The following is a 26,627-nucleotide window of genomic DNA, read 5'->3' as shown; positions in this document are numbered from 1 at the left end:
CAAGAGTTTTCACAGCATCTAATTCATCCATAAGTGTATCAAAGTGATATTCAGAGTGATATTCAACTGAATAATAACTTAAAAAATGAAACTCACTTTAACATTAAAAATAAGGTCATCTTAACAGAGGCTTTTACGCGGAGAGAAGAAAAACTTGGACTTTGACCTGAACAAAAATGCGGAATTACGATTAAGTGGAATATTTAGTGCAAAAGATAATTAAATACTCAATATATTCTTTAAAATTATTTACCTATCTTATCATAAGTGACTTTGATGATATTCATTCTCCAAAATAAATTGAAAATTTCTTTAGTCGGTTTGCCCGTAGAGCCCTCAGCTTATGACGTCATTTGTTCCACCCCGTGAAAGGCAGGAAAGATGTTAATCAAGGAATTGTAAGTACTATATTGTGGCCGGTTGCTGTTTCAATCTCAGTTAAACCTGACGAAACAGTGATATTAAAATGTATCAGTTCAGGTTTAAAACAAGTAAGGTAGCCCTTAAGACATCTTACAATAGTTGACAATGAATGAATGCGAAATAAGAAGTGAATTCGGTGAGTCACTGAGTGAGATAGATGCTAGTGTGAGCGTGCTTTAATTGCTGGTACTGTTTCACAGTCATACTACATTGATATTTGGCTCTATTTGTGAAATGTTCATTTCTAAACTATCAAAATTTTGTGTTGTTTATTTTTCAGCCGCATTGTACTTCCCCTCTCAGTGGAAGAGGTGAGTGTTGGAATCAATAAGTCACCGAGTTCCCATAGTAACTGTTTACTGGCATTGACTTCGAAATATTTCAAAAGTTTTGGTATTAAATTATGCATATGATATTGACCCGGTACATTAGTTAGGTTGATCTATTTTTTGAAAAATACCTACCGAAAATCTATACCCAAGGCCAAACGGATGGTTTCGAAAAATAAAGATTATTATTTATAAATGTTATATTAAAAAAAAGCATTACAGTGATTGCGAAAGCCGTCGGACCACGGCCATATGCCGGCAAAAGTTCTGTGGGCTGGAAAACCCTTTTAACTCATCGGCCCACATGTCCGACGGACTAAAGTCAGTTTCTTTAACAGACACCTCGCCTCATATTTGAATTTATCGTAAAGCTCTAAGTACGCACTATTCGCAAGTAAAACTTTAACTTGCGCCATACTAGCGCGTTTTGTAATAAAGGTCTACGTACATTATGATGTCGCTTGAAGTGTGCGTAGCGATGGTGTGAGGGCTGACATGTGACCTGTTTCACAAAAAAATGTATCGAAACTGAAACAACTACAGGTCAATGAAAAATGTACTGCTCAAGACTCTGAAAACAGGCCGCTCAAACTGCTTACGACTGGCCACGCGCGGACCTCTGAGAACACCTAACTACACGTGCTGGGTAAACAAGTATGGCTTCCGTCGGACTGCATGTTGAGTAAACGATAAGTGAAATATTCATTTGCTTTTTAGATGGGTGCTCTTAAGTAATTTTAACGGATATTTTAAGTCATATTGCGCCCTTAGCGGTGCTATATGTCAAAATGAGGGACAACATCATTTTCCATGCGGAAAATCCGCAATGGTACAGTCAGGGTGCAAAACTGTCCATTACAGTATATTCATCTAAACTTTAGTCTTAGATATTGAATAAAAAATCTTTTCAGACTCTGGCCCGTAGCCAGGGATGATTCAGGGGTTTCGAAGGAACCGCCTCTTATGCTGACAAAAGGTCCACTCTTGGTAAAATTTGATCTAGGTACATGGCGTTTTTATGGAAAAAGACCCTCCCCCCCTTTTAAAATTGCTGGCTACGGGCCTGCTATGAGAGCAATAGCTTTATTTTACAATAAAAATGGGATTTGTCTACCTTTTCCATGTAGTGCAATTATTTGGCATAGTGCAATTATCAATTCTGAAGATTTTTCCATTAAGTACTGTACAATTTTTCAGACAGTATGTTTATTTTGGAAGATTTTTCCACACACTACAATTATTTAGGACTTCAGAGTAGTAGCATTAAGCCTTTTTTCATTGATTTTAATCATATAAAAAAATATTGAAATACAATGAATTTTCTTTAAATAATTCACGGCACACATTTTTAAAAAATGGCACACTTTTTTTGACCAAGTGGGCCAAAATGGCCCGACCAGATTTTGACCCAGGACAATCCCTGCTAACAGACAAGCATTTTTCCAAGAGTGAAAATCTAAAAAACGTTACAAAAGTTGGAAGCTCCACTTCACTATGACTTATGTTTTAATTTAAGACAAAAATTGGAATAAAATTTACAAAGGATACATGATCTTGTGTTAAAAGATTAAAAATTAAGATAGGCAACCCAGATGTAAAAAGGATAAAACTTAAATGCCAGAAAGCAACCAAAATGAAAGACGTTTAAACTTAAACCTTTAAACATCCTATTACATCTGGCCTGAAAATTAAAAAGCAACAATTTAAAATGCCACACAATAATATTCATCAAAAATGAAGTGAAAATATACAGCTTGATTATTTTGTTGTGGGCCGGTAAAAAAAGGTGTGGGCTGACAAAATTTAATTTGCTCCAGCCCACATGTCTGGTAAGTTTTCAATCTCTTTCGCAATCACTGGCATTAATGTTACCATAGCTACTGTTTTAGAGTTAACTGGAATTTTTGTTGTGGTTTGTGTGAATGTTAACTTTTAATAATTTGTACATTGGCAAATATAGTATTTTTTGGGTGGGGCATTTTCCCAGAATATGCTCAATAGGTTTTTTATGTTGTGGTTCACTTAGCTTGAAATGTGATGTATTACTACATTGTACATATTGTGTTTCAAGTTAATGGTTTTTTAAAACACTTATGTTGGGGGGTTTATTGTAATTCAGAAGTGCATAGCATGTTATGGGATCACCCAGACCTTTTGTTTTTAGTCATATAATAATTTACCAAATGGATAATGAAGTGAGTAAAATAATGATAATATTATTAATGACAATAATTGAATTTTAAAGCCAACACATATCTTACCTTTTACTGTAAACAAATTGCTGTCTATATTAAGTGAAGTTAACATTGTATGATGTGGACAATAAGGGGCCAACGTAGTAGCTGGAAATTATCTAGCTATGCCATTTTGGGTGGTTCTAATGGATTGTTATCTATCATGATAATGTTCTATATGTTGCCTACAGCAGCGGTAACTTTTGAATTGAACATTTAATGACCAGTTCAGTATATTGGATATATATTTGGTTCTATATCTATATCCCTATCATTCACAAGAGCTTTTATTTCCCATATTCAACTGATAGGAAAAATGATGTTAGAAAATTATAAACTTGAGTGCTATATGGACTATCAGAAGTACATCTTACCAGTACTAAGTTAATTATTATATCAATGTCGATCGCGATCGAAAAAAATTAGCAGAGTGAATTGTTAATTCTAGTTTGGAGAAATTCAATAGTAGGTATGAAATAAAGTAAGTATAAAAATAACTAACTTTAATCTATAATTTGAATCAAGGTCAAAGGGAGACAGCAAAATCATGGCCTTATCAATAACTTGGTTTGCTTCTGGTCTGCAAGGTGGAAGCATGTGGAAGTTTCATGAGGTGCATTAGTCTGCACTGTAGCACTGAGTCAAATTGTACTGCCTTATCAGTCTTGATGCAAATAGAAGTAATATGCGTGATAAATATGATAATAAACAGTGACAGATTCCTCTTCTTATCGGATATCTGTAGGTTTAAATCTCTGTAACTAGCACATTGATTACTTATTTCCTAGGCATATGACTTTGAAAAAAGTCTTAGATTGTTTGCAAACTGTCAAATGGTGGGCCATTATGTTAAGTTATGTGCTGTGTAACAATGAATATATATTAAATGTTAATTATAAACATAATGCAGAATGATTGAAATCAATTATAATTGAACAATTAAAGAAGAATCCAGAATAACATAGATACATATTGATTTCAGTACCATGTGGGACAGCTGTACTCTGTAGCTGAGGCGAGTAAGAATGAGACAGGAGGGGGAGAGGGTATAGAAGTTGTGGTTAATGAGCCTTACCAAGATAGCTCTGAAGTACTTTATGATAATACCAAGATTGGTGATGGACAGTACACCCATAAAATCTACCATTTAGCAAGGTAAGTGGCATACTAATACTACAACACTTTCATGAATGTTTGATGCCCAGATTTACCTTTGATATAAATGATAGAATAAAGATTTCACCCTAATCAAATGTAAATCAAAAAATCTAGTTATGTTGCAGGAAGTCAAAACTAAAAATGGCCAGATTTGATGACTGTCTTATATAACTATTAATAAACAGATTATCAAATCTCATTTGCACTCCTAGTTCAGAATGGATTTTTATCTATGAGCATATACATCAGCTACACAAAGCGGGTCAAATGTCAATAATCAATATTATCCTATTGATTGTCCATTCTTAATTTTCAAATGAGTGTAGTTGTAAATTGTTTTACATGGAAGGACAGGACATTAGAGCAGATATCATTCATGATTATTTTCTGTTTTTAAACTAAAAGTTGATTTCTGAACACTTCTTAAGATTCTGCATTCTAGGAGAATTAATTCATTTTTACTTGCAAGCACATTTTCAGTTTTGATCTTGTACGTCAACATACTCAACTTTTTAATCAAATTATCTTCTTGAACACCAAAGAATATTTTGGAATAGATGGTATTTATTATTATTTAATCATGTATGTATTAATTGGATGCTTACTAACAAACAAGGGATATTTTCAATCAAAATATTTTATTTGAAATTATTATCATTTATCTTTATATTTTATGATTTAGTGATCTAATAGCAGTTGTTGAATTCCTCTGATTTTAGGGTATGGAAGTTGTAATAAAAGTATATATGTAGTTAGTGTAGTATATGTAGATATAAAACTGAAGGGCAAGTAAAATATTGCCTGAGTATCCAGAATTTCACCCTAATTCTTCTAATGTGATCTATTTTGACCAATTAAATAATAGTAAAAGTGCAAGTAATGTTGAATAGTAATGAAGTTGTCTGGCAAGTGAGATGAAGGAAGGGAAAATTACTTTGGGCAAGCCTACGTGTATGATAGATTCAGTTATTGATTTTGTCAGAATCTCCTAGGAACACCTCATTTAAGGCACAGAATTGGAATCAATTAAATGATTGATTAATTTCTGTATTTCTGTGTTTGTGCTTACAGCAAAGCAAGCTAAAAATCAAATCTTTTCAAATTGGTAATGTTATACGGACAGGACTGACCAGAGAAATGTCCAAAGCTCCTTTGTCTTACAAACTTTACAAGAGGTTCTATTTAATTATGACCAGTTCTTGATGAAACAAAGATTCATATAATTGAAGAAAAAGTTGACCCCATTATAACTATTTACATCATTTAATGGGGGACTTGAAATAGATATGTAGTTGGATAGGTTTAACATAGCATTGCTTTATTGATCCATACCTTCACAAACAAGGGACAATAAATTAGAATAATAGATAAAGGCAAATAGAATACACAAAGCAAGAAGAAAAATTGCAATAATTGAAGACATGCTCCTGTGAGAGCATCACTGGAAATTAACTATCACTACATCCAAATACCAAGAAAACGGTGTTCTGGGAATATCTTGCATCAAACATCTGGCACCTTTGGACTTTCTATCGATCTGCTGGTAATTATCACATGGCAGAGTAATCCCCTTTTTTCTGATGCACCTTTTGAAATTATGTGACAGTTTGTCTTTCCTCTCAGCAGGTGCATCTCAAACCAGGATTTGCAAACAGCTGGTTTATTTCAAAGCAGGGATGAGACTACCATTTACTGAAAAGTCAGAAAATATGACTCCTCCCCCCCCCCCCCCCCCCAATATTTTGATTACATCATTTTGTTAAAAGTAAAAGAGTAAAATCTCATTTCTTTAGGTAGATAAAAGCTACAGTAGGAATAGTGTTAAATATAAGGTTTAAATTTCTCAAAATAGTACATTATGATAGTAAGTTTTACCACAAAAATTTTACCACAAAATTCCTGGCACCAGGTTGCAGTACTTATTGTTATAATAAGATAAGCATTAAACCATGTAAGTGTATTGCTAAGCATTATTATGTAGAAATAACAAACAATCCATTGTCACTGGTTAAAATTATATTAGTCAAGATGTGTACCATAATCCTGTCAATAATGTCACACACAGTCATGCATTGTTTACCTGTATATGCAGCAATCTTTCTCTCCAGTAGTTGGGATCAGGTGGCCACTAAGTAGCTACACTAGCAGTAAAGAACATGTAGTGATCATGTTGTGTTCAATTTGGTGTTTACTTTGTGTAAAGATTTCTGGGAATGCTAAGCATTTACATTTGCAATATGTAATCATCTTGAAATGTACAGTATCATGCCTTTCACTATTTCCAGTAAAGTTCCTCGTTTCATCCGCTTACTGGCACCACAGGGCTCATTGGAATTTCATGAGAAGGCATGGAATGCTTTTCCTTACTGCAGGACTGTAGTCACGGCAAGTAACCTATGTTTTATGTATTTAATTGAAGGATGTCTTAACATTTAAAAAAAAAGATAACTACAAAGTCTCAGGTTATATATTAGCCAGAAAAAGTATGCTCTGGATAAAATTTGATCTACTTACACAAAGCTTTCAAAGAAAAAGATTCACTTTTTCTGAAAAAAAAAAAAAAAAAAAAAGACATCCCCCCCCCCCCCGTTTGAAATTGCTTGGCCTGAATCATGAGGCCTTTATTTTTGTTTGACCTTTGCTAGTATAATTTGTTGAATATCAACAGGGAAAGTAATACATAATTAAAAATGGTGGTGATCATGCTGTAAAGAATTGTGTATTATTGCATCAAAATTAATGAAAAAATGCTGAATGCATTTTCATTGTTAAATAGGTTGTTTGTCATTTTTAGACAGTAACTGCTCCCGTCAGATTTGACATGAATATGTCTGTTTATTTACGGCTTAGCTGTTTTATTTTTGACTTTGTTACAAGTATGGTTTAAATATTTGTTATATTTGTTTTCATTTTTTAGAATGATTATATGAAGGAAAATTTTTTTATCAAGATTGAGTCTATACATTTGCCAGACAGGGGGGAATCTCATAATGTGAGTATTTAGAAACTCAGTTTGATTTTATAGTGTTTTATAAAGTCTTAATATTCATATTACTAAGCTTTTGTGGAATATTTACTTTAGCCACTATTGGCCAGTAAAAATATTTTATAAATTGTCATAAAGATTGTCACAAAAAGCAGTCACATAGATTAGATGCATGAAATAATTGATGTGGAGACCAGTGTAACATTTCTATGTTCTGTAGCATTCATATTTAGATACTACTCAAAACAACTTTTTTTCTTGGTCTTTTACAGCCTCATAACTTACCAGATGAATTGCTTGCGCAGCGTGAAATAATACGCATAGACATAGCAAATGATGAGGTTTCCAGACAGGTAAGGCAGTTTGCTATTGTAATGCAGATATTAATGCAATCCTTATGACAAATATGTACTCTTGCAGAATGTCTCATTTCATGTTCTGAATGTTAATGCCAGGCTTGACATAAACTGTTTTCAGGCACTTGCCCTCTCTGGAGCACTGTTAATTACATAAATAGTACTTGGTTTAATACTTTGGTTTGTATTAAGGATATTGTTAGCCTTTGCCAAAAGGATATTGTTAGCCTTTGTCAAAGGACATATATTATTGAATAATAAGATGCAGGAAAAACCTAATTTTAGGTATTTGGATGATAATAAAGGCTTACAATACCCATAATGACATTACATTGGTATAATATTCAGAATGAGATTTATCATTTATTTATCATGCAGCACATCTATAATAAAGATTGTAATAACCATACCAGCAGCCAGCATGATAATACATTGTAGTACTTGTAGCATGACATACAGTCCATATTCAAAGAAAATCCAATATATGTATATTCCTGTCTTGCCACTTCATATACACAGTTGCACAAAGTCTACCTTAGACATTGTTAACAATGGATAGTTGGTTTTAGTTGTAGTAGAAAAAGTGTGTTCATTACTCAATCTGGTAGTTAAGCTAACTTGGTGATTTTAATGGGATGTGATGCCAGTATTATAACCATAACATTGCTATGGAAGACTTTCTGTATTTAGCTACTGATTTTTAAAAAACATTTTGCAGGATTACAAAGCAGATGAGGATCCAGCTAAATTTAAGTCAGAAAAAACAGGAAGAGGTCTACTCGATAAAAATTGGATTGTGAGTAAAACGGTGTATGAGTGTAGTTTAAAAAAAATTAAGACAGTATGTCTTGTTATAATAAAGACTATATATTCCATCCAGCAGATGGTTGACACTTTTCTAAGAGTCCAGATTAGCACACTTTTGAATTTTGGTATTAAGACCATCCAACACAACAGATCAGTGAAAAAAGTGTCTAATTTGGATTTTTTAATTCCAGAATACTACAGAGCCAGTGATGTGTGCTTACAAGCTAGTTACATGTCACTTTAAATGGTGGGGTCTCCAAAACAAAATAGAAAAATTCATTCAGAAGGTAGGTGAAGGTCATTGCTGACTTTGCTAATAAAGGCCAATATAAGTTGCAAAATAAATAAATAAATGAATAAATAAATAAATAAATAAATATAATTTGTTTATTTTTTTGTAGTTTATCCGTTTTTTAATAACTTTATTTCCCCCAGTTTGTTAAGTTGACTTCTCTTACATGGCTTTTTTTTTATATGCTTTTAGTCTGAGAGAAGGATATTTACAAACTTCCATCGTCAAGTATTTTGTTGGATTGATAAATGGCATGGAATGACAATGGAAGATATACGCGCAATAGAACAGAAGACTAAAGAAGAGTTGGATAAGGTACAGTTGCTCTCTGATATATGTTTATCTTTTTATTTAAGGTATGGTTCTTCTTCAGGCCTTCTCAAGGGAGTTGCACTCCCAAGATGGAAGTATCTCGAGTAGATTAATATTTTGTCCCTTTTGCACACCGCACACTCTTTATAATACAGGCACAGAGTATCTTGGCTGTCTTAATGCCACTTTAGTGGGCCAAGTATACTGTGTGTAAAAGAAACAAAACGCCAGAACTGTCAATCTAAAAAACGTAATCTACTCAATGGAGGTCAATCCTTTGCTCTCCAGCATTTTGAAATATATGTTATTGAGGACATTGTTCCTCACCAATTAATTGAATATTCACTGACTGCCACTTATTTTAAAAAATGTATGTGAAATTAATTTAAAATTTGTATCTGTTAAATATTGTGCCGTTTCAACTTTTTAGCAACGAAATGTTGGCAACGTCCGAGGTACAATGGAAACATGAAGAGGAGGATACTAGACATTTAATAACTGATATAGGAGCAGACATTGTGATCAGTGCATTCTCATTATTTTACTTTTATCATCACAGTGTAGAGACATCTACATTTCAATGTGGAAGTACATCTCTGAGACTCCTTGCAATTGTTGTGACTTTTGTCTGAGATTCAGATGATAGGATTATTAGCAAATTTAGATGTAAACTGGAAGTAGAAAATCAGAAGTATAAGACATAATGTCCATCTATTTTATAAAAAAAAAGATCTGAAAACTTATGCTGTTTGGCAAAAGAAAAAATTATGGACCCCAAATTTGTCAGAAAAATGAGTTACTTTGGTAATATTTGTCTTATTTCAGTTATTTAAGGTAGCAAAAACTAGAATTTAAATAATTTGTTATTACCTTCCAAAGAAAAAGTGGCTGTGCCATACTTTGATAACAATTCTTTAGGTCATTTCCTTAGCTGTTGTTATGGGGAGGTGCAGGGGGCCATGCAGGTCATTGCCTTTTGTTATCACATGTGATAAATGTGTAATACAGCACATTAGACCTTCCTGCAGGTCAAATTTAATGATGAATCTGCCCAATGACATTATTTATTGTTAAATGAGAGGCTCACAAATAATTATTATGGCAGGAATTAATTATATCATATTTATCACATGTGACAAAAGAAGCGATTCACCTTTGGCATCTTTAGCGGATTTACTAGTACTTCCCTGAAATAAACTGCTTCTTTTGAAGAAATGTATGCGGAGGTACATCAGCCACGTATATATTTTACATGCCATTTAGACTATACAAGTAATGTAAAAAACAATACTTATAATAAAACTAATAATCTAAAGAGTTTCTGCTAAATGGCCAAATCCTTATTAAATGCAGGCCAAAGCTTGATTTGTAGTGAAATATTTTTTTGATTTATATACACCTGATTTTTTTTTATCTGACAAGTGACATATTGTAAATGGATGAAAACCTGTGTCAGATGGTGATATTGTGATAAATAAATCTCACACATTCTCAACTTGTTGAAGTTTATTCACATACTTCTTTCCCTATTTTTCATTTGGTAAATAATAAATGATCCTGCATCTAAAAGGCTTAAAATATCTTAAAGGCTCCAAGCAAATATGCCATAATCACAATAAGTGGCTTAAAATTTGCTAAACCAGTTTATGTTGAAAACAGCATGAACCAAGTCAACATTGTGTCAGTTCCTTTCAAATGAATAAATTGTAAAAATATAAAATGTTTCCATCACAAAATATTTATCCTTACAAATGCAACTTCAAAAAATAATCTTCAAACCAGTTCAACCACCACCTGGCTCACAGTGAGGCTTCCTTGCCTAAGAACCTGTTCACTCAAAAATTCTGTAAAATTTTCCCTTGACTTCATTTAATAACAGTCACCATGAAGAAAAATCTCCAAAACCAGTCTTTCCTTTGCTTTTCTTTCTGACTGGTTCCAAATTATCTGTTTCATCCATATCTTGCTTTCTAGAATGGATAAAAAGTAAACTTGCAGTTCTTTACCAGAAACAATATTTTAATAACATAAAAGAAACCAATCAGAAGGTTTAAATTACTTGTCTGTCCTTTATCAAGTTAATAAAGCTGTGTTCTCTAATACAAATATCAATATTGCTTTTGTTCCCTGATAACTGAATAGCGATGCATACTCACTCAGTGCTTATGTATTTTCCTACTCCTTCCCTGTACACTTTTGGACCATCTTCTTTTTTCTTTGGCTGAAATCTCTGTTTTAGCTTAGCTTGTTCCTCCTTTTCCCGGGCTAACTCCATCTCTCTCTCTTTAGCAAGCTACCACAAAAGATGACTTAATTAAAAATATCATATAATGCAAAATGCCAAACAACAACAACAACAAAAAAAAAACTTCTTTCACTTCCCAAAGGCACCTTTAAATTTGACAGCATCAATTCATTTTAACGAGTGAATAAGGATGAATGCAGTTCAGTTTGATAAAAAAAATTTTTCCCACCTGCTCTTCTGCCTCCTGGTAGGGGTTTACAAAGACAGTACAGCTGATCAGTTTTATTTCCTCCTGCAATGAAATGTACAATCCATGATAACATTGTTTAAAAATAGCTTAATTACAACTGAATAGAATATCTTGGTAACGATAAACTGATGACCTAAAAATTAACAAGCTTATTATAAACTGATAGACCAATAAATTCAAACAGAGAAAGACAAATCCCAAGCTAACCAAGAGCACTCACCACTGGTCGGTCATTTTTATCAGTGTCTACTTTCTCCATGGCATCTAATGTATCCAAACCACCAACAACCCTGAAATATAATAGCTGGCATTTTAAACAATCACGTAAACAAAACTATTCACCCAAAAGAGTCTACTTAATTAGTCATTCTGGGTTCTATATTTTTCACAAAAAGGCCCACTCCAGCTCCAGGTGAGTTTAAAATTGATTTTAAACCTCTGATCATAAATACTAGTTCACTGAATAAAACTTGACATTTTAAGATTGTGTCTTACTATTGTGAGCTATATGTCTGAAGTAGTTGGCATATATGTATTTTGGTATTATAATGATCTAAAGTAATTATACTTATTTAAGCTTATGTGCTAATTTATGTAAAATTGTAGTTTAGAGAGCTTGTAAAATATAACTGTACACATTTTAATGCTCAATAAATTATTATTATTATTATTATTATAGTATTCAAAAAATTTACAAGATTGACATTTGATCATTTATCAAAAATGCTAAGATATACAATTGGGCAATATTGTGCTGGTCATAGGGTAGCCGGTGACAATTGTGCCTTTCAATTAGGCATACAGTTAGAAATAAGGAATTATGGTGATAGTACACTCCCTAGCATGGGAAAACAAACCAAATTTTCAATTTCAAACTGTATAACATCACAGTCAAAGTCAATATTTCAAATCTCAACATATTACTTTTAATATTAATAATGCTATTGAAATACTTGTTTTATATACAATAACATTTGTTAACCACTGTGAGTTGCAGGGTGATGTAAATCTATCTATCCGGGTGGTGGGGGTTATTTATAAACAATCAGGTTAAATTATAAACTCCGGATAAATGTTTAAAAAAATGACAGTATTTTTACCACTGTGAAATGTAACACAGAGTACATTAGAACATGTTTTAAATTCTGTATAAAGTGAGAACTGAAAACTGCCCAGTTTCAGGATGAAACATCCTACCTTCCAAATACTGCATGTTTCTGATCTAAGTGCCTACAAGATCTGAAGGTTATGAAACTGAAAAAGAAAAAGGGACCACAATCATTGTCAGTTTTCATACAACAAGAGTGAAAATAATGCTTCCAGTCATGGTGAAAATTTCTGGATCTGAAATCTCTCTGTTACTTTTCATCTCAACAAATTAGTCAGTGTATTGATCTACCTCATTGTAATTCTAGAATGTACTGTTTATACTTAGGACAGACTTAGGAAAGCTTACACTCCACCTCACATAACTAAATGCAGTCATGTAATATTATGAAATAAACAGAACATGCACAATCTCTGATGACTAATGGTTGAAAACATGCCAGAATTGGTACAACACCATGCCAAAGTTTAAGACATGACTCCAAATAAAAAAATAATGATAAATAAATAAATAAATAAATAAATGATGCGTCGGGGGTAAACCACGTGTACCATTACTAAGATCACCCTTCAGTACAACCGTGCCAAATTTCAAACATGTAGGTATAAACATTTACTTCACAGGGTTCTGAAACAAAGACCCCATGGTTTCCAGAGCTAACTGTGGCCATGTTTTATTTAAGGGAGTACTTACAATTGAGATTTGTTGGTGTTGGGGCCAGAGTTTGCCATGCTGAGTACACCTCTCCCTGAATGAGTTAGATTAGGCTTGAATTCATCCTTGAAGGCTCCACCCCATACAGATTCTCCACCTGTGACCATTTAGAAACATTTTATCATGAATCACTGCATTTATGTCAGAAAGAATTAATGCAATGGTTTAAAATAGGCCAAAAATGAGTCTTAAGTTTTTCACAATATATGAGAAATATCCTTTTACATAAAGCACTTGCCATAACACTTTACATAAAACACATCATTTTCAGTTAACACTGCCAGAAAAAATAAAGAAATACATCGTATTCTGTTAACATATGGTGGTTAAAATGTGCTCTTCTGTTAACATATATTACTCCAAACAGTCTTCACTGGAATATGGATGCACAGCATCTATGTCAGTAAAACACCATGGTATATATATATATATATATATGAATGATTAGAAAATCTATATTTATTTTTACCACCTACCTTTGCCTGTTCCTGTGGGGTCTCCTCCCTGAATCTAAAATCAGAACACCACAAGTTATAGAATTTATGCTTCCCAATTTCTTGTACTGATAATAGCAAATAAATGTGAAACTAATTACAAAATTACTTGGATAAAACTCTTTTCCCGCTTAAAACAAATAAATATAAGAATAAAAAGAAAAAAATCAATTAAGAAATCTGATATCTTCTAACTACAGGAAAATCTGTAATTATAAACCAAAGGTGAAACAAATTTCCCCAAGAAGCAATTGTTAGTTATTTTTCATACTAACCATAAAATTTCTGATAGATCTGTGGAATGTTGTTCCTTTGTAATATCCACTAGCACAGTGCTTCATGAAGTTCTCACATGTCTTTGGAACCTTAATGAAACATAAGTGTTGGTTAAAAATCCTTAGATTCAAAATTCCATTCTGAGCTTCAACAATGAAAATGATGGTTTAAGGTTTCAGACAACCAGTTACTTGGACTAGTACTGTAGGCAATAGAAAACTACTTGTTTGAAGGCGAAGGGTTTGGATATTGGAAAAATTACTCAAAACAACTACTTAGTTTTCCACTTAGCTAACTGAACTAAATTAACTTTAAAAATGTCTATTATTTAACCAAACCTATGGCAACTGTACTAGTCCTTAGCCTGGCAGCTATTCTCACAGACAGAGATGAAGGATTCAAAATTCAGTTCCTGATGGCTGAAGGGATAATTTTGCATTTAGGTTTCATCGTTTAACAAAACTGCAGCCAAATCTTACCATTTCACAGTGCAACTCTAAGTTAAGTACTCCCTTACTGGTAACCAGACGCACATACCCCTTCTTTTTAACACGCTCATATTTTATTATATCTTCATCAATTAAAGCTAAAAATAAATAAACAAATAAATAACAACCAATGATTATGTGGGATTATATATATATATGATCTCAAGAAATGCATTTATCAGAATGAGCATAACACAACAGCTTCTAACTGCTACAATTCAAACATCCTAATAAATTGATAAACAGGTTAATCACATTACATGAATTGGTTTCCTTTTAATATGTCTGTAAATGGTGAGCACAAACCTGCTTCATGTCTGGTTTCGGGGTCCATAGCTGTAGATGTGAATGATGCGGCAACCCTGCCTGTGGAATAAGATGCCTAGAAAGAAAAACAACATGCCCTGTTTTCACAAATAGCATTAGTCCACTTTGATGTGAAAAGAAAAATCTGTAGTCCACTTAGATGAAATATTGACTGCTGCACAAAAAACTCATGATAAGCAGCAAAAGATGTGTATTTAGATTCACAGATTAGTCTTGTCTGAAAGCCACATACACAAATAATGTACTTACAGCATTGAACTTGTCAGCAACTTTCTTTTCCACAACTGTTTTCTCCTGAAATGAAAATATCAATTTTACATTTCAAACAGGACAGAAAAAAACATTTTTGGGTTAAATATACATATTTATTTCAATAAGGAATTCCTTAGCCTTTTCATCTATTGGCTATAGACTGACATATCTTAGGTTATATTAGATTCTCTTCTTATGATGTGCACTTACTGGTGCTTTATATTCTTTATCTAATGTATTCAAGACATCTCTAGTTTCAGCATTTATGGATTTCAGGTGAAATTTAGGATCTTTTCTGGCAAGGACTTCATCTAAAACGAATAAAAGTAAATGATAAGAAAAGCTTTAAATTCTTAGAAAATATACTGCATTTGTCAACAACTTAGACCTGATGCAAAAATTAGAAGAGAAATTACCTTGCAATAAGTTAGAGGACTTAAAACAGCTCCTTCAATTAGATATGATAAAATCTCATGTATGAGTATTCAAGACAAAGCACTTACCCTCATCTTCCACCTTGACATTATTTTTCAAATGATAGAAGTTTGCCAAATTAAATTTGTCCAGATTAGTAGGGTCCTGTAATAGTATTTTTCAAAATTAACATAAAAATCATCAAGGGCTGATGATGGGAGCTCTCATAGTTTTTTGTCTTGACAACTTCTCCTATCAATGAACAAAAACATACATTTTGTGCAAAGTGAACAATATTCACTACATATATCTGATTAAATTAGAAGCTCAAGACTTCACAATTCTCCTTTTATACTTTTTATCTTTTAGAATCCTTTGTTCACTGCATAGCATTTACATTTGCCACATACTGTACAAACTGGTTGTTCATATCAAAGACTTCTGAAGTTTAGCAATGCACTGACATACTTGTATTGTGATTATATCAGCTCTTGTGAAGGGCTCATCATTGATCAAGTCCTTTAAATGTCCTGTTTTGAGATTCAGTCTTTCTACTGCCTGCAAAGCAAACAGCCAGAAAATTAATTACACTTGTATGATATTGAATAACAAATTAAGCATTTAATGTATTTATTTTTCTAAATGACAAAGAAAATACAAACTATGCACTAAGTCTTCTAATATAGTTTGAATAACACATTTGAACATGTAGGAAGAAGACAAAAAAATCAAAATATACAAATAAAAGTTGTAAATAGCTCACATCATATGAAAACACATTTCCAGTTGGCTTAATAGCAACAATGTGTGAGTTTTCGTTGAACACCTTGAATGTTACTGGGCAGTGGTATTTATCTGGAACATATACATAATACAAATCACAGATCATAGATACTGTATATGTATCAAACAATTTGTCACCAATACATTTGATATTTAATGTTTGACATACATGTTTACAAAAGGACACACATATGGTAACTAAAAATAAACTCACCTTCACTGTTTTTGTAAAAATTGAGTTTTATCAGCTCCTTGGCAGACATAGGCTGGAAGGAAGAAAATCACCATCAATATATTTAACTAGTTACCCCAAATGTTAAATTTTAATTTTTGAGTACGACAGTTTTGTCTTTTTTGGGTTGGTTTTATAAATGATGAAAAACCATAAACTATTTCACTTTTTTTTCACTTTTGAGGTATCTACTGAATGCTTATTAAAATAAAGTTGAAAAACAATATAGGCCATCATAACCAACCTTTCCGGTAACAGGGCTCACTTTGTACTTCTTCAAGAATGGAACAATATTCCTACAACATGCAATGGGAAACATTACATTAATGGTTAAACCTCACTTCTTTGAATTAAAAGAGTTCATGTTATTTTCTTGAAGTTCACTAATTGTAATATTTTCTTTTAGTTAAAGTTATCATGGAAAAGTGTATATTGTGTGCATTTTAACATTTAAACCAGTTAATCACATAAACTGAGTTTATAATAGGTAAAAAAACTTTAGGTATTGAATATACGATAATTATTCTACTTACATTAAGTCGAATATCACCCCTTCTTTTGTGCATAATGGATGTTCAAATGGTTGTAAGGATAAGCTGGAGCAGAACCACGCACATTTATAAGATGCACTGAGTACAATCTAAATAAATATTTATAATAAGGTTTTATCTTTTAAATTGCAGACAATCTATATTTATAGATTATCCTTACCATTGACATTGTGGAACTACATTAACAGTGGTATGTGTACAATGATACATATTATATATATATATATATATATATATATATATATATATATATATATATATATATAATACACTGAGAGCGAGAAATTGATTTTATCCATGATATTATACAATACAACTGTTAAACCTGGCAGTACCTGCAACAGTGGAATGGTAGTCTTCTGAATTTTGCTTTTTCTCCTTCCTTCCCTCCTTTATGTCCACCATACAGATGTGTCCACTCAGTACAAGTTAGGTACCTAGCCAGAGTTAGAAATAGAATTTTTATCTATCAATTCATCTATTTTTTTCCACTGGCCATCACCTAATGTGTTAAATACTGGCTTGGCATAAAACCATGTCTCACTCATGTAATATGTTGTACTCTGCAGTTATGTGAACTTAGAGCATCATTTAAAGGCACACTGGTAAGGTTTCAAATACACATTTTTACTTAGAAGTACATAAACCACTTCTTGTTGCACTTAGCCAAAGACACGTAATACTTTTTTAACAGATAAATACCATGATAGAATTAATGTTGCAAAAAGGGCATGCTAAAAATAATCTAATTTATCACCCCTAGAGAACCTCGCCACATTTTAAAAAGTGTTAAATAAATCAGCTAGGGAAGTAAGACAATTATTATATTTGAAAGCAACCTTGTTTACATAAATAAAATGTATAACTAACTTTAGCAAAATAATAAGACACTGAGGCAGGGAATGTTTCTGCTGAGTGATGGAATAAACAAGGAATGAACATATGATTGCTCTTCCCATATATTTATGGTTAGCCTAGCTTCCAAAAAAGGGACTGTACTGCACCTATTTCCAACAAGTGTAATGGCAATTGAGTAGTTAGAGCCACTTGGGCTCTGTCAAATATGTTTTGCATATTTTCATGCAAGTAGTCATACTATATCACTTTTTAATATAATTTATATCTATTTATAATTGCATTCCTATTTGTACATTTTCATCTACCCGTGCTGATGCAGAAGCTACAAAGTTGACTTAATCATTTTCTTGCCATGATTCTTCGAATGCTAAACACAGTGCAGTCTTTGCATGACGAAAACTAAAATAAACCTACACAACAAGAAATTTGTTTTCTGTACTTACAGTTTGTCTTTCTGATGCTGTTTCTTCCCCATGGTTGTTATTAGTCATTTACTTATTTCTCATGTAGGTAAGTTGATCAAATATTACCGATAGGGGGCGTATTGAGGCAACACAGCCCCCGTCCAATATAAAATGTCCAGAGATGTCTCCGCAAGCACACAGCACGAGCACTCAAGTACAACGTCTATTAAACATGCCGCTTTACGGGGGTTGCTGCCAATATTGTAAAAAAAGACCTATTACACAACGGACACACCATCAAGAATTATCTGAAACAGAACCTCTTTGCACGTTTGTTTGACGTTTGCCTAGCAGGCTAGCCTAGGCCTAGATGTCTGAGATTTGCACATGTCACTATGTGTAGCCCTAGGGGAAACCATGAATGTTGCAGCGTTAAATTTATAAGCATGTTATTTGACTTTTGTGTATAATTGTCGTTGTATAAAACAACTGTCTTAAACGTTTCCAGTGCCTCCTTGTTCAGGAAAGTAGGCCTACTTTCACAAGATTGTCCCACCTGTAGCGATTGAATACTTTTTTTTTAATGTCCAAAAATCGTTTAAAACAGACCCCTCCAAGAAATGAGCCATCTCCTTTTCCAGAACAGTACCTTCCCGTATCGTTACTCCATCAATAAGACTGTGCACTTTACCTCCACCCCCTCAAAAAATAAATAAATAAATAAATAAATAAATAAATAAAAATAAATAAATAAAAAATTGCTGTCCTCATCGCTACTAGGTAGGCCTACTTCCCCTCATCACGTTTTGAGTGAGGGTTCGAAAAATCCAATGTTTGGGGTAATTAAGAACAAAGTCGTTTTTCTTTAAGGGAAGGGGACATTTTACGATAAAGTTATAAGATTAAGAATTAGACCACGTTTAGTGTCACAGGCAAGATCCCAATCTAGTCCAGTTACAGATACAGAGAGATTTATGTCATTTAGGTTCTCTCTTTCTCTCTCTCACTCGCTCTCTCTCACAAATACACACACAGAAAAAAAACGGACTACATTTTAAACGTTTCTGTCGCTCACAGCGCCATTTCACATTCTCAAGTCGATCTAGTCTCTACTTTTATGATTTTTACTAAAGTAGAAAATCTGCCACTTCTCAGGAAGCGATTATGATGTCTGACGTCTAAGAAAATCCCTAGAATTATTTTAAATACCTCATTAAATAGCCTGTGTCTACTTTCGCGATGGCGTCAGGTTTTTTAAAATTGAAAAAAAAAATAATAATAAATAATTGTGTCTTTTGGAGCAGGTCACCAATTTTAGTTGTTTGATGTTTTTGTAATATTTTAGCCCTTAATAAAATCTTATATTTAGTTACATCCATGATTCGCTAGACGATGTGGTGACAGGGCACTGTTAAATGTTTTACAGGAAACACGGCAAAACTACATTCTCTTAAAAGATACAAGCATTGTGGAAAAACATTCTTGGGATAGAAGAAAAAATCATCAATAAATTAAACGTGCATCTCGTAATACCCCTTTAGCGCAGTCTAATTTTTGTTAGCATAAACAACTTGCAAATACTATCCAAAGGGCTGCTATTTTTAAAACCTTTGTTAATAAAACAGAGGAAACCGTCGGAAAATTCCCCATATTAGCAAAGCATGGGTTTTTAGAATTTTCCATAATTTCACAAAAAGCTAGATTTTCACTTTCTGTTACCAGAGATTTAGAAAAAGTAGCCTAAAATTCGCAAATATATGTTAACTTCATTTTTTACTTTTATGTCTTATTCAAATGGACCAATATATTGATAATGAAACTGTATGCTTACTACATGTTGTACCAAAGGACACCGTACGTGCTACAGAGGCAATATAAAAGCTTTTCGTTCACTTTAAAGAATTTCAAAGGTTTAATTTAAGCATTTAATCGAATTCCCACCAATTATCACGTGCAACAGCAAATTGAAGATTTTTTTTTGCTTAGGCGGAACAAGTGGACCAAACCTAACCTACCCGCTCTGGATGATAAGGACCCGTCCTACTTGGGCTGACAAAAGTTGCGTGGTTGTTATTTGAACCCATTTTCGTTTCAAAATATGGAGGATGTGCCATTTAGATGACAATAATTCACCCCTGTCACCCAGTGAAGTGATACAGCCGTGGCCCCAATGTCAGAGAACAAAACCACTATATAAAACTGTGTTCTCAAATTGTTGGACTATGTAATGAAAAAAAGAACTCAGGTGTGACATATCAGGCATTTGTACCAGGTAGCACTATATAGGAGCCTACACGTACAGGTAGATTACACGTATTCCTAGCCGGTAGGGCAACATTCAAGTAGAAAATATGGGAGTTGTGTCGCACGTTGTTATTTTCTCTGCTTTCTGCTTATTTGCTGGCCACGTGGCCATTTGTTTTGCCGAGGAGATACCTGGACATTTACAGTATTTAGGGTCTCACCGGCCTGCGGAAGGAACGATTGACATCAAAGACTTTTGGCCCGACCCGGCGACATTTTACAACAACTACATTAAACCCGGCAAACCACTTCTATTTAAAGGGAAAGCTAAAGGTATCCCAGCGTTCAACTTATGGACCGATGAATATCTACGGAATAAGTACGGGGATATCAAGATCGACATTGAAAAGGGAAAGAAGGAGACTCGACAAGGAGGCATGCTGCGTGTGCCGATGTCCACCTTCCTAAATTTATACAAAGAAGCCAATATCTACATGGTCTACAGCTTGGGTTCTAAAATGATGGAGGAGTTTCACCTCCCGAAGCCCCTCTTGTGTGGTGGCTACACCAAAATCCTGCAGGACGCTGTGCTGTGGTTTAGTAGCGGGGGTACTAAGTCAGTGCTGCACAGCGACGATATTGACAACATCAACTGTCTCATGGATGGAACCAAGCGGCTGATATTTATTGATAAAAAGTATAAAGATTTGGTGGAAAAGGATGGTTTCAGAGAAGACGGCGGGTATAGCTCTGTGGATGTTGAGAAAGTTGACATGGAAAAATTCCCAAGCTTTCGGAATATACCTTGGTCGGAAGTCACCATGGATAAAGGCGACTGCCTTTTCATCCCCACAGGGTGGTACCACCACGTTTCCTCAACAGGTCCGCGTAATCTTGCTATCAACATCTGGTTCACCCATCTTCCCAAGTTCAACCACACAGACTGCGCGGTGCCAGGGGACCTTCCAGAATCCTTACCCCTCACTAAATTCAAAGTAGCTTCTCTAAATTACGATAATGAAGAAGTGAGGGGCGAGCTAACTGACTTATTGAGGCCATTCAAAGACCAAGAAATCAGTAAAGATGAGTTTCTGGACGCAACCAAAGAAGCCCAAAGCGATCTTCAGCGGGATGAGTGGATAAACATTTTTGATTTTATTGATGGGAATAATGATTCGCTTCTGGACTGGATGGAGCTGAACTCCTTTGACATTGACGAGTTCATCAAAAAATTCCCGAATTTTCAAGTTAATGATGAGGCAAAGAATCCGGGTGAAAACGAGAAAAAACATGAAGAATTATGATGTAATACATTGTTCACAGCCCGCTAGTTGCTTACGTGCCCCCCCCCCCTCCTTTTTTTTTCTTTTTTAGTGTCACTTACGATGGTGGTGAGTTTCTGATGTATCATCCTTCTATATTTAATAATAGCAGATTCGTGGTCAACACATGTAAAGACCATTATTATTCAGATGTATGATATCTGTAAGAATTTTGCTAAATGGTATTTGGACATATAATGTTAACAGCTTTAATGGCAATAATAAAGTTTTCAAAAAGAATCTCTCACTATTCTCAGAAGACGTCGGGTTGGGTACCTGTGAGTCTTCCAGAGTTTCTTGTTCCAAACACGCTGTAGTTAAAATATATATTACAATGTCACTTTGCAAAATTAATAAATAAATAAATAATAAATTAATTAAAAAATAAAATAAATTCAAAAATAAAAAGTTGCATCTTTAAATATACAAATATCTGACAAAGACCACTATACGAACATAATACGAGCAACATATTGCATATAACTCATATTACATAATCACAAGCAATCAACAAAACAAAGAACTATTTGAAACGGGTTCTTTAAGTACATTAAACAATATTATGACACTTGCACGCGACCTGGTGCTTATATGAGGACTCTCAAACAAATAAGTAAATTTCCCGTCTTTTCCTTTTTCATTAGATCATGAATATATCATTTGAAAAATACTAACACACTAAAAAGCTAAAAATTCTTGCGTTACTAATAAAAATTCTTTATATCTAAACAATAATATTTCTTAAAATTCTAGAGAGCTAAGTAAGAGATATAGAAATACTGTAAAGTTCTTTTTCAAATCACATACACCTGAGATTCAGAGGCTACAATAAATATATATATATATTTCTGTTAACAGCACATATACAGTGTATCACAGAAAATTGTGCTGACTGGTAGTAATTCTGGTACATTCCTATGGAGGAATCGGGGCACCGCCCTTATTTTACTGACATATGTCATTCTGTACAGAAGGATGTCAAATCGGTTATGTCCAATACTGCTGTGGAAAGACATTAAGTCACCTGCATACACTGACAGCATGGTTAGTTAATCATATAGAAATTCATTTCTGTAGATGCATATCTCCTTTTTGTTCCGTCTTTTCTTTTTTCCCTGCACGGCATATGTACGACAACATCAGCATATCCTGTCTTCCTGTTTCATTCTAAAATAGCTGTTTTTCCATTTCGTAAAAATGCTAAAAGAAATTGAGTACTTGTTAGCTATCAATAATTACGTTACAGCATATATCACATTTCAGTAGTTGGTTCATAGTGCACCATTGTCAAACCAAAATTGATATAATTATTGGCAAATTATTAGTATAAAAGTCTCAGACCAAGTCAGTCATATGCTAAAGTAGCAGGGAATGTGTTAGGGGACCCCATTCATTTCTGTATGAGAAATATTTCATTAAAGTCAAGCAAGTTATAAAATATATTAGGTTGTGGACCAAAACCCCAGTGAACAGGGGCCCAAAAAAGTACATACTTTGCCTTTACCCTCCCCCCAAACATAAATTTGTCTAAATTATATATGTTAGCATGTGATAAACCACGGCGTGCATGTTTATTACAGTCCTTACCCTGACTCCAACTGCACAATATGTGCAACAGCAACCATCATGGTTCTCAGTCACTCTATAGCCTTGACGCTCATACAGGTTCTTTGCTCGATTTGTTTGTTTTACATATAGATAAATGGACTGAAAACAAAACAAAAAACATTGCTTGTCAAGTGTTTCTGAATATACAGAATATGCATATAGCACGAGAGAGAGAGAAAGAGAAAGAGAGAGGGGCGAGGAGAGGAGAAATACCCTGCATCCCATTGCTTTCGCTTCGTATTCCGCTCTGTCCAGAAGCACTTTGCCAATCCCCTTTCCACGATACTTGGAATCTACACATATGGCTTCCACGTAACCCTTACTTGGATTTGATCGTTTTTCACCAAGAGCCATTTCCATACACGCCATTCTGCAAGGAATCCACACCTTTTACTAATTGAGGTTCGTTATTTCTTTGCTTTTCCATAAATCATTTGACAAACCAAGCCTGTAAACTGTAGTTATTTTACTGTTGGTTGAACCTTGGACATATTCGTTATTATGCCCAAGGTTGTGAGTGGAAAGTTAACATTTTAGATGCAAAACAAATAAGAGTATCAGTACATACCCACAGATGGCTCTGCAACCAAGTCCATTCGTGTCAAAATTAGGTTCTGGCAAGCTGAAAATAAAAACCTTAGAATTTGACTTGTTAGAAATATGTACAGTTGCTGTATTTGTCACATAGGCCTAAATTAAGTGGTTTGGCAAGATATAACTTTAATATCCGACTCGTTTTTCAATCTGAGAAGAAACCCCTCGTGGCACAGCTCATAATTTGATCTGATATCTGTTTCTAATATTAAAGACTAGTGTACATGTACGTAGAGACAAGTGGCTCTGAAGTGTGCAAATATGCATCATATTACGTCATTAATTAAAACTTGCTGCATATCATAGAGCCCCTGAATGCCATTACTATTGTTCTTGTTGTCAACACTGAGCTATGAACGAAATTGAGTTCAACTTGAAGGAATAAGCAAATACTTGATTTATTATTTTTTTCTGACAGAATTCTGAGATTTTTTTTTTTTTTTTTTGTCTGTAAGAGAGATACCATCCTTAAGGCTTACCTCCTGTCTGCATAGAAACCTAATACGATTGCGCCAGCAAAGTGACAGCCGAACTCGTCATTTAACTCGGCAACGAAATATCTGGGCCACCATTGAGGAGATCTTCTCAACCCATTGCCCAACGCTCTACTCACTTTATTGACACTGAAAGTCAATATAAATAACTTTGTATAATTTAAAACTGCTTAGTGGAGAACCATGCTTGTCATAATCGGTCATAATGAAGATAATGATTGTCGTTTAACTGATTTAATGCCATATACATGTAGAAGGACAGTAATGTTGTCATCATATCAACGACAGACGACATGTACTAATTATTCGCTGAGCTCCACCAGAACAAACGTGATGATGACTTGCATGTTTTGTATTCCCTGTTTTAGTTTGACACTGAAATTTAATGTTCTATTGATTGAGAAGCCTTTCGATGCAATCTGAACAATGTCTGAACACAATTCACTGTTGAAACTGGGAACCAATACATGACGTAGCCCAGGTAAAAAGCTTGAAAAGCGGGGACAAAGGCTTGTGTTTAATACATATTGTTAACACTGAAAAGGCTTTATTTTCTGAATATTCGGGCTGAATACAAAATAAACGGGTCCTCAGGATAATAATCTGTAAATATATATAGCACAGTCTGAAAACTACTAGTATGTAAGTACTACAGTCCCCATATACCGCCATAGAGACATATGGGGACTTTACGACATTCGGTTTGAAGGCTTTAACCACTTGTTATAGTTTATTTTTGCATTGTATTGGATTAATGTGGCAGTCTTAGGTTGTCCTAGGTGGTTTTCTAGTTTATGCACCCGATTTTAATATCATTTAGCGATTTTACGACAATCGTTTACTATCCAATCAAGGTGACAGCCGGGGGGCGTCTCGATAGTCCGAAGGTTCATTGGTCCGAAGGTTCATTGGTCCGAAAAGTGGTAACATTTTCATCGATTTTTTAATCAAGGGTTCATTGGTCCGAAGGTTCTATAGTGAACATTCGGACCAATGAACCTTCGGACTATGACAGTCGAGCGTGTATACGACCCAATTATAATGCGTACATAAATGTAGGTCTCTCAACGCTAAAAATAGGCAAGCGCCTGTGGATAGAACAGGTGATATAACGATATTAATACTGTAGTAACGGGGCTTTTGTCAATTGTTATACCTTTACTTAAAAAGAATGCGCTGTTTAGTTTAGAGTGTGACTTGCATCCACATTACACTAGCAATCATGCGAATGCGGATACATTCCAGGGGCGGATCCAGAGTTTTTCTGAGATCGAGTCTTCCAAATTATATTTGTTGATCCATCCTCTATTTTTGACCGTCTTCCGACAGAAGAAATTAGATACCAGTCAATGTAAACTTGATAATCTGACCGTCTTCCGGAAGACCCAGAAGACGGCCTAAATCCGCCCCTGGAATGTATCATAATACCTCGTGTCGCTCTACAAACTGTCATATCAGTAGGTTAAATAAGTAATGGTTTCCAGCTTACTTAGATTTCCCAACTGCCCATTCAAACTTCTCCCGGAACGCCTCGACCTGCAACTTCGCGACGTATTCCGAGTCTTGCTCTGTCATAGGTCTAATCCTTATAGGGCCCCCATCATCCCCAGGCACTGGTCCCAAAATATTGCTCGCAGGTTGATAGCTTATCACGAGACCCGCCATTGTGAAGCCTATATGTACAACGCGAAGAAATAGAACCTATGCACACATTTCAATAATCGTTGACGTAGAATTGTTTACAGCATGCAGCTAAGTAGCAGTGAATAGATGGCAGTCAGTAAGGGGTCAGGACTGATCGGGTTTTAAGGCATCACGAACAAATCTTCACCCCGCAATTCGCTCGGAAAGAGCTAGTATTTCAATACGGAGCACACAACGCATTGAGCTTATAAGTATTTTGTATCTCAGGTATCACGTCCAGCTTCACCTACTTATTGGCCCTTTACTTCTCCAAGCGCAACAGACCTTTCCAGATAGGAAAACTCATCCATGTAATCACCAAAGAATCAACTAGCTTTAGGGAAATACCCGACAGCTTTCTATACATATCAAAACAACAGGCCTATGCT

At 34.3% G+C, this 26,627-nt stretch overlaps 4 protein-coding genes across 6 annotated transcripts; 2 read left to right on the top strand and 2 right to left on the bottom strand.

Annotated features, from left to right (window-relative positions):
- The first annotated feature begins 290 nt into the window (after positions 1-290).
- LOC106174816 (phosphatidylinositol transfer protein alpha isoform-like) lies at positions 291-10,392 on the top strand. Its single transcript, XM_013556512.2, has 10 exons — positions 291-398; positions 704-734; positions 3,969-4,141; positions 6,430-6,529; positions 7,062-7,136; positions 7,403-7,483; positions 8,205-8,282; positions 8,485-8,580; positions 8,778-8,900; positions 9,328-10,392. The coding sequence occupies exons 1-10, from the start codon at positions 382-384 to the stop codon at positions 9,367-9,369; spliced, it is 816 nt and encodes a 271-aa protein (XP_013411966.1). The 5' UTR covers positions 291-381; the 3' UTR covers positions 9,370-10,392.
- Positions 10,386-18,521, bottom strand: LOC106174805 (RING-type E3 ubiquitin-protein ligase PPIL2). Its single transcript, XM_013556501.3, has 20 exons — positions 18,333-18,521; positions 17,367-17,468; positions 17,014-17,076; positions 16,725-16,776; positions 16,463-16,514; positions 16,229-16,320; positions 15,934-16,023; positions 15,555-15,630; positions 15,262-15,362; positions 15,049-15,093; positions 14,779-14,854; positions 14,464-14,570; positions 13,984-14,073; positions 13,691-13,724; positions 13,194-13,311; positions 12,590-12,646; positions 11,613-11,682; positions 11,372-11,434; positions 11,054-11,190; positions 10,386-10,867 (listed from the first exon to the last, which is right to left on the bottom strand). The coding sequence occupies exons 1-20, from the start codon at positions 18,362-18,364 to the stop codon at positions 10,777-10,779; spliced, it is 1,548 nt and encodes a 515-aa protein (XP_013411955.3). The 5' UTR covers positions 18,365-18,521; the 3' UTR covers positions 10,386-10,776.
- A 1,799-nt stretch (positions 18,522-20,320) lies between these two features.
- LOC106174795 (bifunctional peptidase and (3S)-lysyl hydroxylase JMJD7) lies at positions 20,321-22,099 on the top strand. Its single transcript, XM_013556489.2, has one exon. It carries the CDS (start codon positions 20,645-20,647, stop codon positions 21,839-21,841), a length of 1,197 nt encoding a protein of 398 aa, XP_013411943.2. The 5' UTR covers positions 20,321-20,644; the 3' UTR covers positions 21,842-22,099.
- LOC106174827 (uncharacterized) lies at positions 21,980-26,435 on the bottom strand. 3 transcript variants are annotated; one of them, XM_087002154.1, is made up of 6 exons: positions 26,045-26,435; positions 24,541-24,684; positions 24,036-24,103; positions 23,791-23,837; positions 23,447-23,566; positions 21,980-23,059 (listed from the first exon to the last, which is right to left on the bottom strand). In XM_087002154.1, exons 1-6 carry the CDS (start codon positions 26,218-26,220, stop codon positions 23,027-23,029), a joined length of 588 nt encoding a protein of 195 aa, XP_086858280.1. In that variant the 5' UTR covers positions 26,221-26,435; the 3' UTR covers positions 21,980-23,026. The 3 variants fall into 3 exon arrangements, with proteins under 3 accessions (XP_086858280.1, XP_013411977.1, XP_086858281.1); XM_013556523.3 differs by having other exon boundaries at positions 23,681-23,837; positions 24,036-24,089; positions 26,045-26,406; XM_087002155.1 differs by lacking the exon at positions 24,541-24,684 and having other exon boundaries at positions 23,681-23,837; positions 24,036-24,089; positions 26,045-26,433.
- Positions 26,436-26,627: the final 192 nt, after the last annotated feature.

Source organism: Lingula anatina, chromosome 1, assembly GCF_051362555.1.
Source record: "Lingula anatina isolate TDL-2025a chromosome 1, LinAna3.0, whole genome shotgun sequence".
NCBI lineage: Eukaryota > Metazoa > Brachiopoda > Lingulata > Lingulida > Lingulidae > Lingula > Lingula anatina.
This window is presented reverse-complemented; position numbering and strand designations above follow the sequence as displayed.